This window comes from Molothrus aeneus, chromosome 20 (assembly GCF_037042795.1).
Source record: "Molothrus aeneus isolate 106 chromosome 20, BPBGC_Maene_1.0, whole genome shotgun sequence".
Classification (NCBI taxonomy): domain Eukaryota; kingdom Metazoa; phylum Chordata; class Aves; order Passeriformes; family Icteridae; genus Molothrus; species Molothrus aeneus.
This window is the reverse complement of record NC_089665.1, coordinates 8,481,530-8,500,108: the sequence shown is the minus strand read 5'-3', so window position 1 is coordinate 8,500,108 and position 18,579 is coordinate 8,481,530. Positions and strand designations below refer to the sequence as shown.

At 44.7% G+C, this 18,579-nt stretch overlaps 1 protein-coding gene and 4 non-coding genes across 5 annotated transcripts in view; all 5 read left to right on the top strand.

The window, feature by feature from the left end:
- The first annotated feature begins 57 nt into the window (after window positions 1-57).
- TEX14 (testis expressed 14, intercellular bridge forming factor) overlaps window positions 58-18,579 on the top strand; it is a 36,479-nt gene continuing 17,957 nt past the window's right edge. Inside the window, exons 1-10 of the mRNA XM_066563512.1 lie at window positions 58-193; window positions 6,954-7,068; window positions 7,764-7,929; window positions 10,389-10,525; window positions 11,343-11,424; window positions 13,104-13,234; window positions 14,010-14,123; window positions 14,984-15,107; window positions 15,933-16,111; window positions 18,338-18,489. Of these exons, the coding sequence (XP_066419609.1) occupies window positions 58-193; window positions 6,954-7,068; window positions 7,764-7,929; window positions 10,389-10,525; window positions 11,343-11,424; window positions 13,104-13,234; window positions 14,010-14,123; window positions 14,984-15,107; window positions 15,933-16,111; window positions 18,338-18,489 (1,336 nt within the window). The remainder of the gene's footprint in view (window positions 194-6,953; window positions 7,069-7,763; window positions 7,930-10,388; window positions 10,526-11,342; window positions 11,425-13,103; window positions 13,235-14,009; window positions 14,124-14,983; window positions 15,108-15,932; window positions 16,112-18,337; window positions 18,490-18,579) is intronic.
- On the top strand, window positions 952-1,165 carry LOC136565283 (small nucleolar RNA U3). The gene has a single exon (XR_010784843.1). It is a non-coding gene; the product is annotated as a small nucleolar RNA U3 (small nucleolar RNA).
- On the top strand, window positions 2,525-2,738 carry LOC136565271 (small nucleolar RNA U3). The gene has a single exon (XR_010784831.1). It is a non-coding gene; the product is annotated as a small nucleolar RNA U3 (small nucleolar RNA).
- Window positions 4,119-4,332, top strand: LOC136565282 (small nucleolar RNA U3). Its single transcript, XR_010784842.1, has one exon. It is a non-coding gene; the product is annotated as a small nucleolar RNA U3 (small nucleolar RNA).
- On the top strand, window positions 5,654-5,867 carry LOC136565281 (small nucleolar RNA U3). The gene has a single exon (XR_010784841.1). It is a non-coding gene; the product is annotated as a small nucleolar RNA U3 (small nucleolar RNA).

The window sequence follows — 18,579 nt, the reverse complement described above, 5'->3', positions numbered from 1 at the left end:
GAGGTGCTTTGCAGCTTGATGTTTCCTACCTTTTCCCAGTTGCGTTCAGGAAAGAAGATGGCTCATCCCATCCCTCTCCCATTTCCATGCCCAGTCAAGCTTGGAAGTATAAAAGGAGACTCCCTGGAAGCTGACCTGCATGAGTATGTCAGGGAAGGGAACTATGTCAAAGTGAAGAAGCTCCTGAAAAAAGGTAAAAGCTAAGTTTAGACAAGTACTGGAAGAAAATATCTACTTTTTCCTGTATTATTTTATTTCTGGCAGAAAATTAGCATACTCCATGTAGAATCCAGTTTTCTGAGTGAAATATGTTAACAAAATGATTTATAGCTGTCCTTTTCCGTTAAGTGGGAATAGTTCTTGAATCAAAAAATGTATTAAAACAAGTTAGTTCAAAAGAAAACGAATCTTTTATAAGTAAAGGGCTCATAAGAACATGACTGAGCATTGTAAAACTAAAATTCTGGAAGAGAGCTGTAGGAATATTCTCTTTAAATTGGGTTTTAGTTCAGATTGCCAAATGCTCAGGGTATGGTTAAGACATTAAGCATTTTTACAACCAGATTTGTAGCGACACAGGAACAGGGAATTTTGTACATGAAACCAGATATTCGGTGCAGTTTGGTTTCGGTTTTGGAATCACAAATCTCAGTGGGTTGCGCTGATGCAGAACTGCGTCTTCCCAGGGCGGGGCCGGCTCGTGGCGGCGGGCGCGCCTCTGATTGGCCATCGGGGGCAGAACATGCAGATCAGGGGGGCGTGTCCCGATCGCCGCCACGCGCGGCCGTTCCGCGGGGCGCGGGCGCTCCCGCGGGGCTCGGGGCGCGCTCCCGCGGCCTGGGCGGGTGCTCGGCGGGGCCGCGGCGGGCGCTGCCGCGGGTGTTTGGGGCTCGCCTTGCGCTGAGCGCGGGTGGCGGCGGCAGGCGCGGTGGCGGCGCGGAGGGTTGGGTTAAGACTATACTTTCAGGGATCATTTCTGTAGTTGGTCACTAGAGGAGAGTGATCTTCCCTGATCGGCGTCACAAGCCACGAGGAGGAGCGAGGTGTTCTCTCCTGAGCGCGAAGCGGGCGGGCGGTGCTGCCTGGGCAGGGGCCGCTCGCCATTGATGACCGTTCCTGGCTCCCAGTGTGGGGCTCGGGAGGGAGAGAACACGGGCTGAGTGGTTTGTGACCCTTTTTTATCTTGGTTAAAAAATAGAATTCAATGCAGTGCATCTTGAGCTCACCTGCCTGCTATACCCTGCATCCTGACCCCAAGTCCCACAGTCGCATGTTTTGAAGGTCCCCCCAGGGATGGCGACTCGGCCACTACCCTGGCCAGCTGTGCCCGTGCTCGACAACCCTTGCAGTGAATAATTATTCCCCAATATCAAGCCGAAACCTGCCCTGATGTGCCCTGAGGCCGTTTCCTCTCACCCTGTCACTTGTTCCGTGCGGGAGCGACAGACCCCAGCTGCCTACATCCATCCTCCTGGCAGGCAGCGGCAGGGAGAGTTAAACTCCCCCCTGAGGCTCTTTTTCTCCAGGCTGAGCCCCCTCCCCATCCCCTCAGGGCTCGGCAGGGAGAGAACACGGCTGAGTGCTTTGTGGCCCTTATTTATTGTGGTTAAAGAAAGAATTGGATACAGCAAAGTGGCATGAACAATCCTTGTTTAGGGGCATTTCCATCTCTCGCTCTCAACACTCAGCCGGGCTCGTAGTGGGTGATCCCTAGGGAAGGCGCAGCAGCCACACGGATTTAGGTTTTATGAGAGTATTCAGACCAATGGTATTCACGACCCATCTCTTAGTGCTGGGCAAGGGGACTTTCTTGTTTAAAAAGAAATGGGATGATCACAGAATGGCACGGGACTAAGGGGAACCTGTTCCGGATTTGCCTTTCATGAAATTTGGAAGTCCGTGTCGGTCAGGCTACAAATTCTGATGAGTTTAGGGAGAAACTGCTCCGTGTTGTGCTCTTTATAGCGTCGGTCCGTGGTGCTCGGGCTGAGCGCAGAGATGTAAAGGCCGGACTTTGTTCTTTCTGGTCCATGAATGCCACCCTGAGAGCGTCGGGAGAGGCTGGGAGCCAGCGCAGCGCCCCGGCGGCAACCGTGCCGCGCTGCTGCTGTCGGTACCGGGGCTGTTCTCCTCTGGGGAGCCGGGGCAGCGGCAGCACGGGCGGTGAGGGTCCCTTGTGTCGTGTCGGGACAGCTGTGCCAGGCGGAGCTGCGGCGGCAGCGTCACTTCTGGTTCGGGGGAGGCAGAACGGAAGGGTGGGGCCGCGCCGGCGCCAGGCTTGGGGCGCGCCTCTGATTGGCCATCGGGGGCAGAACATGCAGATCAGGGGGGCGTGTCCCGATCGCCGCCACGCGCGGCCGTTCCGCGGGGCGCGGGCGCTCCCGCGGGGCTCGGGGCGCGCTCCCGCGGCCCGGGCGGGCGCTCGGCGGGGCCGCGGCGGGCGCTGCCGCGGGTGTTTGGGGCTCGCCGTGCGCTGGGCGCGGGTGGCGGCGGCAGGCGCGGTGGCGGCGCGGAGGGCTGGGTTAAGACTATACTTTCAGGGATCATTTCTGTAGTTGGTCACTAGAGGAGAGTGATCTTCCCTGATCGGCGTCACAAGCCACGAGGAGGAGCGAGGTGTTCTCTCCTGAGCGCGAAGCGGGCGGGCGGTGCTGCCTGGGCAGGGGCCGCTCGCCATTGATGACCGTTCCTGGCTCCCAGTGTGGGGCTTGGGAGGGAGAGAACACGGGCTGAGTGGTTTGTGGCTCCTTTTTTATCTTGGTTAAAAAATAGAATGAACAGGTAAAGGATCCTAAGTTTTATCTGCCTCTCGAATCCTGAACCCCAAGTGTTACAAAGACATGTGCTACCCCTCCAGGGATGGCGACTCAGCCTCTGCCCTGGCCAGCTGTGCCCGTGCTCGAGAACCCTTGCAGTGAATAAATTGTCCCCAATATCAAACCGAAATCTCCCCTGATGTGCCCTGAGGCCGTTTCCTCTCACCCTGTCACTTGTTCCGTGCGGGAGCGACAGACCCCAGCTGCCTACATCCATCCTCCTTGCAGGCAGCGGCAGGGAGAGTTAAACTCCCCCCTGAGGCTCCTTTTCCCCAGGCTGAGACCCCTCCCCATCCCCTCAGGGCTCGACAGGGAGAGAACACGGCTGAGTGCTTTGTGGCCCTTTTTTATTGTGGTTAAAGAAAGAATAGGAGAGAGCAGAGAAGGATGAACAAGCCTTGCCCAGGGCCATTTCCATGTCTCGTACAGAATCCGCAGCCAGCCTCTCGCTGCAGGGACCCGCAGCGGGCGATCCCCAGGGAGGTCCCAGCAGCCACACGGATTTAGGTTTTATGAGAGTATTCAGACCAATGGCATTCTCGACCCATCTCTTAGTGCAGGGCAAGGGGACTTTCTTGTTTAAAAGTGCTGCCTCTGATGAACGGGGATGATCACAGAATGGCACGGGACTAAGGGGAACCTGTTCCGGATTTGCCTATCATCAGATTTGGAAGTCCGTGTCGGTCAGGCTACGAATTTTGATGAGTTTAGGGAGAAACTGCTCCGTGTTGTGCTCTTTATAGCGTCGGTCCGTGGTGCTCGGGCTGAGCGCAGAGATGTAAAGGCCGGACTTTGTTCTTTCTGGTCCATGAATGCCACCCTGAGAGCGTCGGGAGAGGCTGGGAGCCAGCGCAGCGCCCCGGCGGCAACCGTGCCGCGCTGCTGCTGTCGGTACCGGGGCTGTTCTCCTCTGGGGGGCCGGGGCAGCGGCAGCACGGGCGGTGAGGGTCCCTTGTGTCGTGTCGGGACAGCTGTGCCAGGCGGAGCTGCGGCGGCAGCGTCACTTCTGGTTCGGGGGAGGCAGAACGGGAAGGCGGGGCCGCGCCGGCGCCAGGCTTGGGGCGCGCCTCTGATTGGCCATCGGGGGCAGAACATGCAGATCAGGGGGGCGTGTCCCGATCGCCGCCACGCGCGGCCGTTCCGCGGGGCGCGGGCGCTCCCGCGGGGCTCGGGGCGCGCTCCCGCGGCTTGGGCGGGCGCTCGGCGGGGCCGCGGCGGGCGCTGCCGCGGGTGTTTGGGGCTCGCCTTGCGCTGGGCGCGGGTGGCGGCGGCAGGGGCGGTGGCGGCGCGGAGGGTTGGGTTAAGACTATACTTTCAGGGATCATTTCTGTAGTTGGTCACTAGAGGAGAGTGATCTTCCCTGATCGGCGTCACAAGCCACGAGGAGGAGCGAGGTGTTCTCTCCTGAGCGCGAAGCGGGCGGGCGGTGCTGCCTGGGCAGGGGCCGCTCGCCATTGATGACCGTTCCTGGCTCCCAGTGTGGGGCTCGGGAGGGAGAGAACACGGGCTGAGTGGTTTGTGGCCCTTTTTTATCTGGGTTAAAAACAGATTTACAATGCAGTGAATCTTGAGCTCACCTGCCTGCTATACCCTGCACCCTGCCCCCAAGTCCCACAGTCGCATGTTCTAAAAGTCCCCTCCAGGGATGGCGACTCTGCCTCTACCCTTGGCAGCTGTGCCCGTGCTCGAGAACCCTTGCAGTGAATAATTAGTCCCCAATATCAAACCGAAACCTGCCCTGCTGCGACCTGAGGCCGTTTCCTCTCACCCTGTCACTTGTTCCGTGCGGGAGGGACAGACCCCAGCTGCCTACATCCATCCTCCTTGCAGGCAGTGGCAGGGAGGGTGAAAGTCCCCCCTGAGGCTCCTTTTCCCCAAGCTGAGCCCCCTCCCTGTCCCCTCAGGCCTCGGCAGGGGGAGAACACGGCTGAGTGCTTTGTGGCCCTTTTTCCTTTTTTTTTATCATGGTCAAAAAACAATGTTCACGCGGCTAAAGGGTCAGTCCTGCAATCTCGCTACTGGCTGCCTCCTGAGTCCTGACCCCAAGTGCCACAAACGCATTTAATAAATCCTTCCAGTGCACACTGGAATTTATCCAGCAGGCTGAGCCCCCCCAGCTCCCTCAACTCCTCCTCATCAGATCCGTGACCCTTCCCAAAACCCGTTCCCTTCTCTGGACGCACTCCAGCCCCTCAACGTCCTTCTGTTTGTGCTGGGGCCAAAACTGGACGCCGGACTCGAGGTGCGGCCTCACCAGTGCCGAGTACAGAGGACGGTCACTGCCCTGGTCCTGCTGGTCACACAACTGCCGGTACAAGCCACGTTCCACTGGCCCGCTTGGCCACCTGGGCACGCTGCCCGCTCTTGTGCACCACTCTCAAGCGGCATCCCCAGGTCCTTTTCCTCCGTGCAGCTTTTGAGCGACTCTCCCCAAATCCTGTAGCGTTGCAGGGGGTTTTTGTGACCTAGTGCCCGTCATTAAGGGACAAAGGAGAGCCCGGAGGCGATTCCGCCTCCCGTGACGCGTCCTGGTCCCCGGCGGCGGCGGCAGCGGCGTCCCCGGCCGGGCAGGCAGGGCAGGCGCGGAGCCGGACGGGCGCGCCTCTGATTGGCCATCGGGGGCAGAACATGCAGATCAGGGGGGCGTGTCCCGATCGCCGCCACGCGCGGCCGTTCCGCGGGGCGCGGGCGCTCCCGCGGGGCTCGGGGCGCGCTCCCGCGGCCCGGGCGGGCGCTCGGCGGGGCCGCGGCGGGCGCTGCCGCGGGTGTTTGGGGCTCGCCGTGCGCTGGGCGCGGGTGGCGGCGGCAGGGGCGGTGGCGGCGCGGAGGGTTGGGTTAAGACTATACTTTCAGGGATCATTTCTGTAGTTGGTCACTAGAGGAGAGTGATCTTCCCTGATCGGCGTCACAAGCCACGAGGAGGAGCGAGGTGTTCTCTCCTGAGCGCGAAGCGGGCGGGCGGTGCTGCCTGGGCAGGGGCCGCTCGCCATTGATGACCGTTCCTGGCTCCCAGTGTGGGGCTCGGGAGGGAGAGAACACGGGCTGAGTGGTTTGTGGCCCTTTTTTATCTGGGTTAAAAAACAGAACGAGTGGACGTGTTTTACCCTAGTCCGGTGTTACCCCCATCATTCGCCAGTGGTGCTCAGCGCCTCCCCGCTTGCAAAATAATTCCAGGTCGGAATTTAATTCCAGATGGGAATTATGTATTATGAATAGAATCAAAGTAACCGAATGTTGAAAATCACAAAGGTTCCTGACTGGAAAAGGATCGCAGGCATCGCAGAGTTCAGCTCTTAAGGAAATGGCCCATGCAGGGATTGAAGCCATGACCTTGGTGTTAGCAGCACCATGCTCTGAGCAGTTACTGAATTGACTTATGATGAAGATAATTGAATGATTGACTTATTTATTAATAATAGTTAATGATATTATTAATTAATAGTCAATAATAATAATTGACTATTAATACGATACCAACAAAACCAATAATAATCATAACAATAAACTTATTTATTAATAAGCAGTAACTGAAGAATAATTGACTTATTTACTAATGCAATAATAACAACCATAATAAAAATAATGATAATAAACTTATTTATTAATAAATAATTACTAAAGAATAATTGACTTATTCATATTATAATAGCAACAACAATAATAATAATAAACTTATTTATGAATAAGTAATTAATTAAGAATAATTTACTTATTTATCAATTCTGTCCTCCTGTGTTACATGTGCTCATTTATCTCTACTTATATATCCATCATTTGTACTTATACAGATGATTTATATATATATATATATAGCTCCATATGTATATCTATATTTCCATGTATATATATATATATATATATGCTTACATATCCATCTCTCTAATTTAAACACAACTCATAAAAGCTCCATTTGTTACTTACAGATCCTTTATTTAAAATACTTGTGGACATGCAGTTCTTTCCTTATAGAAAGTCACAAAAATATAATTTGCTCTTTTCTTCCCCCTCAATTTCTGCTGCTGGATTTTCGTACCTGCAGCTGCTCAGAGCAGTGATGATGAACCACCTGCTTTTATTAAAACAAACAATTTTTTAATTAAAACAAACTCCACCCTGGCATTTTTGGTTTCCTTGCAGGAATTTTTGTTGATGCTGTGAATTCCATGGGCCAAACTTGTCTGTTCACTGCTGCACTGCTGGGGCTGGGTAAAATAGTGGATGTGCTGCTGGAATACGGCTCAGATGCCAATCAGTTGAGTATCAAACTTTTTTAAAATTAAAATCAATCTTCAAGTTGGTTTAGTCAGTGTGAAACACAACATTCACTGGGCATTTCTTCATAAATGAATGAAGTGCTTCATAAATGAAGAAATGCTTAAGATGCAAGTTGGTATTTTAACCAAAGCTCCTCAGAGGTACATAAATAAATAATTTTATTTCCTTTAATGAAAAATTATTCTATTTGGGGCACACTAACATTCCAGGAATGCTGTGCTCCTCAGAGGTAAATATAGAAATAATTTTATTTATATATTTTATAGATATATGGTTTATATATTATATATATATATGGTGTATATATATATATATATATGTATGTGGTGTATATACATATATACATATACATATACATATATATACATATACATATATATACATATATATATATATATATATGCCTTATTCTGTTATTTGGGGCATGACAGTTGTATTTTAACCAAAGCTCCTCATAGGTAAATATAGAAATAATTTTCTTTTTTTTCTGGTTTATTCTGTTATTTGTGGGGCTCACAAACATTCCAGGAATGCTGTGCTCCTCAGAGGTAAATAAAGTGATAATTTTAATTTTTTTTCATGCTTGATTCTGTTATTTGGGGCACACAGACACCCAGGAATGCTGTTTTAATGCTGTTTTCCCCCTGCTGAACATTTCCTGCCGTTCTCCAGTCGCTGCTATGACGGGAGCACCCCTGTGCATGCAGCTGCATTTTCGGGGAGCCAGAGCATCCTCAGCAAGCTGCTGGATGAGGGAGGAGAGCTCCGGGTCCACGACAGCCAGGGCAGAACTCCCCAGCTCTGGGCTCTGACAGCCAGCAAGGAGAGCAGCGCCCAGGTATGGCTGTGGGTGCTCATTCCTGGCTGCAATATTCATTTCAAACTCCTCCTTTATCACAACACTCAGGTATGGCTGTGGGTGCTCATTCCTGGCTGCAATATTCATTTCAAACTCCTCCATTTTCACACTCAGGTATGGCTGTGGGTGCTCATTCCTGGCTGCAATATTCATTTCAAACTCCTCCATTTTCACACTCAGGTATGGCTGTGGGTGCTCATTCCTGGCTGGAATGTTCATTTCAAACTCCTCCTTTATCACAACACTCAGGTATGGCTGTGGGTGCTCATTCCTGGCTGCAATATTCATTTCAAACTCCTCCTTTATCACAACACTCAGGTATGGCTGTGGGTGCTCATTGCTGGCTGCAATGTTCATTTCAAACTCCTCCATTTTCACAACACTCAGGTATGGCTGTGGGTGCTCATTCCTGGCTGGAATGTTCATTTCAAACTCCTCCTTTATCACAACACTCAGGTATGGCTGTGGGTGCTCATTCCTGGCTGCAATGTTCATTTCAAACTCCTCTTTCCCATTAGCACAACGCTCAGGTATGGTTGTGGAAACTCATTCCTGGCTGCAATATTCATTTCAAACTCCTCTTCCCTTTTATCACAATGCTCAGGTATGGCTGTGGAAGTTCATTCCTGGCTGGAATATTAATTTCAAACTCCTCCATTTTCACACTCAGGTATTGCTGTGGAAGCCCATTCTTGGCTGGAATATTCATTTCAAACTCCTCCTTTATCACAACACTCAGGTATTCCTGTGGAAGTTCATTTTTGACTGCAATATTCATTTCAAACTCCTCTTCCCCATTATCACAACACTCAGGTATTGCTGTGGACACTCATTCTCAGCTGGAATATTAATTTCAAACTCCTCCATTTTCCCACTCAGGTATTGCTGTGGAAGCTCATTCCTGGCTGCAATATTCATTTCAAATTTCAAACTCTTCCCCTTTGTCACAAGACTCAGGTGTGGCTGTGGAGGCTGATTTCTGGCTGCAATATTCATTTCAAATTCCTCCTTTATTACAACACTCAGGTACTACTATGGAAGCTGATTCCTGGCTGCAATATTCATTTCAAACTCCTCTTCCCCATTATCACAATGCTCAGGTATGGCTGTGGATGCTCATTCCTGGCTGCAATGTTGATTTCAAACTCCTCCTTTATCACAAGACTCAGGTATTGCTGTGGAAGTTCATTCTTGGCTGCAATATTCATTTCAAACTCCTCTTCTCCATTTTCCCACTCAGGTATTCCTGTGGGATCCCATTCCTTGCTGCAATATTCATTTTACACTCCTCTTCCTCATTATCAGAACACTCAGGTATGGCTGTGGAAGCTCATTCCTGGCTGCAATATTCATTTCAAACTCCTCCATTTTCCCACTCAGGTATGGCTGTGGACACTCATTCCTGGCTGCAATATTCATTTCAAATTTCAAACTCTTCCCCTTTGTCACAACACTCAGGTGTGGCTGTGGAGGCTGACTTTTGGCTGGAATATTCATTTCAAACTCCTCTTCCTCATTATCAGAACACTCAGGTATGGCTGTGGATGCTCATTCCTGGCTGCAATATTCATTTCAAATTCCTCTTCCCTTTTATCACAATGCTCAGGTGTGGCTGTGGATGCTCATTCCTGGCTGCAATGTTGATTTCAAACTCCTCCTTTATCACAACACTCAGGTATTCCTGTGAAAGCCCATTCTTGGCTGCAATGTTCATTTCAAACTCCTCTTCTCCATTTTCCCACTCAGGTATTGCTGTGGAAGCTCATTCCTTGCTGCAATATTCATTTCAAGCTCCTCTTCACCTTTATCACAACACTCCTCTTATAAAGGAACCTGAAATTACAATTATTGTTCTGATTTTTTTAAGATTTTCTAAGCTTTTTGATGTTTATGTTCTTGTAACGAACTTTCTCACACACTTTCTGTAAATAACTCATTGTTTTACATTAAATACTTACATTTACTTATTGTTCTACATTTAAATAACTTTACATTTACATCCCTCTTTTATGGAGGAAGAGAAATTTGATAGAAATTTGTTGGTTTGTCCAGTGTCATTGGAGAGGTGGCACTTTCACCCTCCAATCCATTGTCACTTTTGGAAATCTGTAAATATTGGAGTCAGAAAATAAACTTCCCTTTTTGCCTTAAGAACAACAGTGTTTGTGTGTCGAGTTATTTCGAGTCCTATAGTGACAACAATTTTCCCTGTGATTTTTCCAATTCCAATTGGGTGAAATTTCAAATTTTGTCGCCTGTTTGAAGTCAGCTTTTCTTCCTTCATTTTCATCAAATTGATTTTGTGTTAATGCCTTTCTCAAAACGCCCATTTTGATATTACAAGTAACCAGTTATTTCATCCAATAATCCAGATTTATGAATTTAAAATGGTTCTTTTTCTTCTGAAGCTCTCTATTTTTATTGTTTTTCCTGCCCAGATGCTGGAATTTATCCAGCAGTGCTCACTGCACATGCAGGCTGCCATTTGGAACCTTCCCTCTGACCTGCTCAGGAAAGTTGGCTCCTCCAAGGCCTTGATCTGCAGCCCCTCGAGGTTTGGTGGCCTTGTCCAAGGGTAAGGAGAGATTTTACTTCCATTTTCTGCTATTTTAAAATTAAAATAATTTTATATATATATATATATATATATATAATTTTTACATTTATATTTATTTACTTTTCAATATTATATATGTTTATATTTTTATATTATATGTATCTATATGTATTTGTCTATATTATATATAAATATTTAATTTTTTATATCTATTTTTATTTAAAATTAGCAGGTTCTTGTATCTTTCTGACAATAGCAGATTTAAGTCCACCGTGATTAATTTTATTTCTGTTGTCACAGTTCTAAACAGAAACTTGATAGTTGTAAATATCTGTGTATTAATTAAACATATATATTAATCAAACATATATATAAAAATGATATATCTATAAATTACTATATCTGTTTATTAATTAAACTCTTGAAATCAGCATTAAAAGCCCTGGATTTTAGTAGCATAAAAGTGGTAACAGGAAATAGTTTGGTTTTTGGCTTTTTAAGGTCACTGCAGATGTTTTTGGGAGATGTTCCCAACTGTTTCAGGAGTTTTTGTGTCAGATACACGTTGGGAACAATAAAAAAGCAGTGCAGGGTGTACAGTGTGTGTATGTTTATTGGCTATATTGCTTAAAATAAATAAATAAAATAAAATAAAAATCCATCTAAAAGTTTTAATGAGCTGCACAATAATTTGGAGTTTTAACGCCCACATTATATGTGTGGGACCAGTCAAATGCAGGGTTCTGGCAAAAATTCTGCTTTTTTTCCTTCTCTCTCTGTATCCAAGCCTTGGAGTAAATAAATTGCTCTTGTTGCTTTTGGTTTTGGTGTTTAGAAATGCTGAGACTCCTCTGGGGAAATTACTGAAAGGACAGCCCAGCGTGGCCAAGAGCATTTACAGCTTTGGTTTTGGGAAGGTGAGCTGCTGTGGGAGGGATTTTCTCATGATATTGGAACATTTTCCCCAGAATCTCCTGTTCCTCACAGGAATTAGCTGTGCTATTTTTATTTTTTACTGCATTCTTATTTTTAACTTTTAGTTCATTCTTATTTTCAACTTTTTAACTTTTACTGCATTCTTCTTCCAACTTTTACCGCATTTTTATTTTTACTTTTAGTGCGTTCTTATTTTCAACTTTTGACCTTTTAGTGCATCCTTATTTTTAACTTTTAGTGCATTCTTCTTTTCAACTTTTCAAGTTTTAGCGTATTCTTCTTTTTTGCTTTTTAAGTTTTAGTGCATTCTTATTTCTGCTGAAAAAGATGGGGGGAAAACCCCGTGAAGAGCCCAAATATTCAGGCCCTTGGTGCTTGCTTGGGTTTGGACCAGCAGAAATTCCTATTAAACATCACCTGTGGCATTTCCTGAGGACTGGATCTGCTTTCCCTCTTCCAGCTTCAATGGGAAATTTCGATTTGGGCCCTGATTTTTCAGATTTCACGGTGATGTTTGAGCTGGTTGCACTCAGGGTGTTGATGAGCTTGCTGCGTTTTGGGAACTTGTAAGAGCTTAAACGAGAGATGCAGGACTCCAGGGGCTCTCCAAAATGCAGTTTATTGTATCCAAAATGCAGTTTATTGTATCCAAAATGCAGTTTATTGTACCCAAAATGCAGTTTATTGTATCCAAAATGCAGTTGATTCCATCCAAGAGGTTACAGCAGCCCAGGGTCGTGGGTGACAGAGCTGTGCCCACAGCTGTCAGCTCCAGCTGCAGGCAGGCCTGGAGACCCTTTGGTGTTGGTCACAATGCATTCTAGACTTTTCTTTTGGTCACAATGCATTCTATACTTTTCTTTTGGTCACATTGCATTCTAGACTTTTCTTTTGGTTACTTTGCATTATAGACTTTTCTTTTGGTCACAATGCATTATAGACTTTTCTTTTGGTCACAATGCATTCTAGACTTTTCTTTTGGTTACAAATGCATTCTATACTTTTCTTTTGGTTACTTTGCATTCTATACTTTTCTTTTGGTTATAAATGCATTCTATACTTTTGGTTATAAATGCATTCTATACTTTTCTTTTGGTCACAATGCGTTATAGACTTTTCTTTTGGTTACAAATGCATTCTATACTTTTCTTTGCTGAGCATCTTAATACAGTAGCACCAATCCCTACCTTAACTATTATCTATAGCCTATCATAACTGCTGTAATTACCATATTGATGTTACTGTTCTCCAATCACTAACAGTCAGTACATTACAGTTTAAGCCAGAAGTTGTTTTTCAGTTTTCTTGCAGTGGAAAATTCTGAGACCTTTTTTCTACTTGCAGCTTTGCTGCCTTGTTTGCCTGTGCTCTCTTTCTGCTTGGTAAAAACATCTTCTTGTTTGGGGTGGGTTTATCCTTTGCTCTGAGCCATAAAAACCCCTTCTAACTAACTCACCCTTTGCCTCCTTGGTAATCCAGACTGGCTCAGCAATTCTTCTCTTCAATATCAAAACTTGCTTCCATCTCTATTCCTTCATCAGACTCTACATTTAAAAATCTTTCTGCCATGCATCCATATCTGTGAGACTTCCTTGTCAAACTTTCATCCCTCCCAACGGGAACTGTTGCATTTTGCTGTTGCATTTTCCTGCATTTTCAGTTCCACCTGGCAGGCAGTGGCCACCTGGGCTACCTGGCCTCCCTCCCAATTATTGGGGACAGAGACGTGGTTCAGGCTGATGATGAGGCAGCATTTTCTTACCCCGTGGGGCCCTACATGATCATGACCAAGTAAGTGGAATTCAAGAGATTTTTTTTAGCCCCTCTTTGTGTCTGTTGCAATCACACAGCAAATTGTTGTACCAGTGCTTTGTTTGGGTGATTTCCCATATTTGTTCTGTATTTATTTCCTGCTTGCACCTTGTTTGCTGCTGTTTATTGATTAATATCTGAGTCACACTGATGGCTGAGAGGCCAGGAACAACCCACAAGCAATATTAACCCAATTAAGGCTGATTTCTGATGGCAGTGTTTCAGTATTGATCTTTTTTTGTGGTGGGAAATACATTTAGGGTTGCACAGATTGTGTTGTTCAGCATTTAATCCTTGTAAATCTTTGTCCAGGATTTCCTCTGCATAACCTGTGCTGAAATGAGACTTGCAAGGGCAGGCTGAGCATTCATTTAAAACCTTGTAATTATTGGTAAAAATTACAACAATGTGGTGTTTTCTAATTACCGTGTGTTAAGCAAGTGGTTGTGTCTCAGCTGACAAATTGGTGATTGAATCTCCCCAAAACTCTGATTTTTGTCACTGATGGCCTTTGGTGAAGGGAATTCCTTGTGGAAGGGGTGGGATTTTGGGCAGTGAACCTTTCCTGCTCCGTCAGCCTTCAGCAGGACGAGTTTATTTATTGTCAGTTTAATAGAGCAAAATTGAAATTCCTGACAGCGGGAGGCAGCACCAGAGCACCACAAAAAAATAGCCATATAACTGGGAAAAAAAAAAAAAAAGAGGGAAAACACTGCTGGAAGCATCTGGTGCACATTGCTGTGGTTCTTTGCAGCCTGATGTGGGGAGGCAGCAGGGTGACAGTGAAGGAGCTGAGCTTCCAGCCCCAGCAGAGCAGCTGGAAACTGCGGCTGGCTGACCTGCTCCTGGCAGAGCAGCAGCACAGCAGGTGGGGCAGGAGCTGCCCTGGGGCTCTCTGGGGTGGGAGGAATGGGATTTACCTGGGAGGAATGGGGTTTACCTCAGGGGAATGGGATTTACCTTGGGGGAATGGCATTTACCTCAGGGGAATGGGATTTACCTGGGGGGAATGGGATTTACCTGGGGGGAATGGGGTTTACCTCAGGGGAATAGGATTTACCTGGGAGGAATGGGATTTATCTAAGGAAGAATGGGATTTATCTGGGAAGAATGGGATTTAACTCACAGGAATGGGATTTACCTCAAGGGAATGGGATTTACCTGGGAAGAATGGGATTTACCTTGTGGGAATGGGGTTTACCTGGGGAACAATGGGATTTACCTTGGGGGAATGGAATTTACCTTGTGGGAATGGGATTTACCTGGGGGGAATGGGGTTTACCTGGGGAAGAATGGGATTTACCTTGGGGGAATGGGATTTACCTTGTGGGAATGGGATTTACCTGGGAGGAATGGGATTTACCTGGGGAAGAATGGGATTTGCATGGGAGGAATGGGATTTACCTTGAGGGAATGGCATTTACCTGGGAGGAATGGGATTTATCTAAGGAAGAATGGGATTTACATGGCAGGAATGGGATTTACCTGGGGGGAATGGGATTTACCTCTCAGCAGCGTTACCCTGGGGCTGCACATCTTCCCCAGATCAGAAATGCAATTTTCTTCCCACTCCTGATCTTCTAAAATCGAATATTTCAGTTAAAAAAACACATTTACCCTGAAATATATTCCAACATTCATGCCATACTGATAAAAGCCCTCAGCAGGGCAGGGCTTCCCTTCTTTCATCTCAGATTTGTAAATTGGATTTTTGCCCTCCCCGTGCAGCAAACTCCGCCACCCTCACTTGCTGCAGCTGATGTCTGTCTGTCTGTCCTGTGACCTGGAGAGAACCCGTCTGGTCTATGAGAGGGTTCACTTTGGCTCTCTCTACAGCATCCTCCATGAAAGGGTAACTGCCATGCTTGCATTTTAAATAATAATTAAATAATAATTCATCAGAAGTTTAGTGATTGCCATCTTTCCTCGAGAAGGCAGAATCCTCTGTGTGTATCTGAGTTTCTGGTTATTTTTCTTGTTCTTTAAATCAATCACAAATTTTAATGAATTTTTTAAAAATATAAATGTAATCAATATTTTAAAATAAATTAATCCATTAAAAAATAGATTTAAAAAAAATTTAATCAATTAAAAGTTAAATCAGTTTTGAAAAATTGGAAAATAAAATAGAATATTAAAAATTTGAAATTTTAATTCAAAAATTAATTTAAATAATTTTAATTAAAAATTAATTTAATTCAAATTTCAAAAATTGAATTTGAATTAAAAAAATTAAATGTAATAATTTAAAAAACTAATCTATTTTAAAAAATTTAAAAAAAATTAAATTAAGATTTAAAAATATTTTAAAATTTAAATTTAATCAGTTTAAAAAGTTTTAATCCATTTTAAAACTGAAAAAATTAAATTTAAAGGTTAAAAAAATTAGATTTTTAAAAAATTTAAATTTAATCAATTTTTAAAAACATGTAGTCAATTAAAAAAATTTAAATCTGTGTTTTATTGTTATCATTTGATATTTTTCTCCTCTTTTTAAGATGTTGTTACTTGCCTTAGCACCGAGAACAAAAAATAAATTTCCTTTTTCCTCCAATAAATTTCCCTTGCTGCCTTCTCCACCAAACCATACCCACAAGAACCGACCCTAACTTTCCCTCAGCTCAAGTTTCACCGCCTGCCCTGCAGCTTTGGTGGTTTTGGGGTTGTTTTTTCGCAGCGAGCCGAGTTCCCAGTGCTGCAGACAGAGACCCTCCTGCACGTCCTGCTGCAGATCCTGGATGCGCTGAGGTTCCTGCACTGCCGGGGCTTCCTGCACCGCTCCCTCTCCTCCTTTGCCATCCAGATCGTGTCCTCGGGGGAGGGCAAGCTCTGCAACCTGGAGCACATGATAGAGAGGTGAGGAACCTCCTCAGGGCTGCTCTGAAATGGGGGTTGTGTCAGAACCCAGGAAATTCCTCTGGAAATTCCTCTGGAAATTCCTCTGGAAACTCCTCTGACCCCCCTGTGCCTCTGATTTAGCCCTTGGAAAAAAAAGTTACCAACCTTTGTACGAAGAATTACAAGTCAAGAGAGTTGAAGTAGAGTAATAGTTAGTTGGTGACGGGGTGAAAAAGAGATTTTTGGGGTTTTTTAGAATGGGGGTTCAGCTTCCTGCACCGCTCCCTCTCCTCCTTTGCCATCCAGATGTGTCCTCAGGGGAGGGCAAGCTCTGCAACCTGGAGCACATGATAGAGAGGTGAGAAACCTCCTCAGGGCTGCTCTGAAATGGGGGTTGTGTCAGAACATTCCTCAGAATTCCTCTGGAAATTCCTCTGGAAATTCCTCTGGCTGCCCTGGAGGGCTCCAGCCCTGCTCAGAGCACAAGAGCCCAAGACCCCCCTGTGCCTTTGATTAACCCTTGGAGAAAACAGCTACCAACCTTTAGATGAAGAGTTACAAGTCAAGAGAGTTGAAGCAGAGTAATAGTTAGTTGGTGACGGGGTGAAAAAGAGATTTTTGGGGTTTTTTAGAATGGGGGTTCAGCTTCCTGGAGCACATGATAGAGAGGTGAGGAACTTCCTCAGGGCTGCTCTGAAATGGGGGGTGTGTCAGAACATTCCTCAGAATTCCTCTGGAAATTCCTCTGACACCCCTGTGCCTTTGATTTAACCCTTGGAAAAAACAGTTACCAACATTTGTACGAAGAGTTACAAGTCAAGAGAGTTGAAGTAGAGTAATAGTTAGTTGGTGACGGGGTGAAAAAGAGATTTTTGGGGTTTTTTAGAATGGGGGTTCAGCTTCCTGCACCGCTCCCTCTCCTCCTTTGCCATCCAGATGTGTCCTCAGGGGAGGGCAAGCTCTGCAACCTGGAGCACATGATAGAGAGGTGAGGAACCTCCTCAGGGATGCTCTGAAATGGGGGGTGGGACATCCAGCTCCTCCTTGGACTGGTGGGAATTAAGTGCCACCAGTCAAATAAAGAGGATTTTTTTTCATCTCAGTATTACTGAAGTTGTCCCCTGGACACGTTGGAAAATAAAAATTTTTTACAGGTTTTCTGTGTTTTATTCGTGGTCAGTGGTAAAGGGTTGTTTGGAAAGCTCCTGTTGGGAAAAGTTCTGCTTTTTTTTAGGGTTTATTACATTTATTATTATTATTATTATTATTAGTAGTAGTAGTAGTAGTAGTAGTAGTAGTAGTAGTAGTAGCAGTAGTAGTAGTAGTAGTGGTGGTGGTAGTAGTAGTATATTATTTATTATTATTATCATTATTGTAATAATTATAGTATCATATCATTATATTATCATTATTATCATTATTGTTATAATATTTTATTTCTATTTTATTTTAAATTTTTTATTCTTTTAGTTTTTTTTTTTAATTGTAAAGTTGTTAAAGAATGTGTTGCTTTCCCCAGAAAATCTTTGCCAAAAGACATTTACTGCACATTTCTATTACATTTCTATTTGCATATAATAATAATAATAATAATAATAATAATAATAATAATAATAATAATAATAATAATAATAATAATAATAATAACAATAATTATTATTATTATTATTATTATTATTATTATTGGTAATAGATTATATTTAATAATTTATTAAAATTTATAATTTAAAATTTATATTTAAAATTTAAATATAATTTAAATATTATATTTAAAATTTATATTTAAAATTATTATTATTATTATTATTATTATTATTATTATTATTATTATTATTATTATTATTATTATTATTATTATTATTATTATTTTACTTTATTTAAAAACTATTTTAGGGGGGGTTGTTAAGTCGTTAAAGGAGGTGTTGCTTTCCCCAGAAAATCTTTGCCAAATTATATTTACTGCACATTTCTATTTGCATTTACTGCAAATATATATTTAAAAAATAATTTTTTTTTATTATTTTAGGGGGGGTATTTTTGTAAAGTCCTTAAAGGAGGTGTTGCTTTCCCCAGAAAATCTGCCAAAAGACATTTACTGCACATTTCTATTTGCAGAAATGCCCTGAACCTTTTATGTACTAAACTAAAAGCTGTAGCACACTCAGGTGTTTAATTCCTACACACAACCCTTGCAGTTAAGTGTGTTCTGTGTCCTAATTTCCATTTTTTTCCCCCCTGTTGCAGCAAGGACAGTGGGGAGCACAGTGACCTGACCCGGATCCCTGTCCCAGCCCAGCTGTTCCGCTGGAGCTCCCCTGAGATCGTCCTGGGCAGGCCTGGCACGGTGAAATCAGACGTTTACAGCTTCTGTGCAGTGCTGCAGGAGGCCCTGACGGGTCAGAGCACACCTCTGGGCTGGGATGGTTCAGCTGGAAAAACAAACCGGGCAAAAAACCCAAATATTAATGACAATAATTGAGATTATT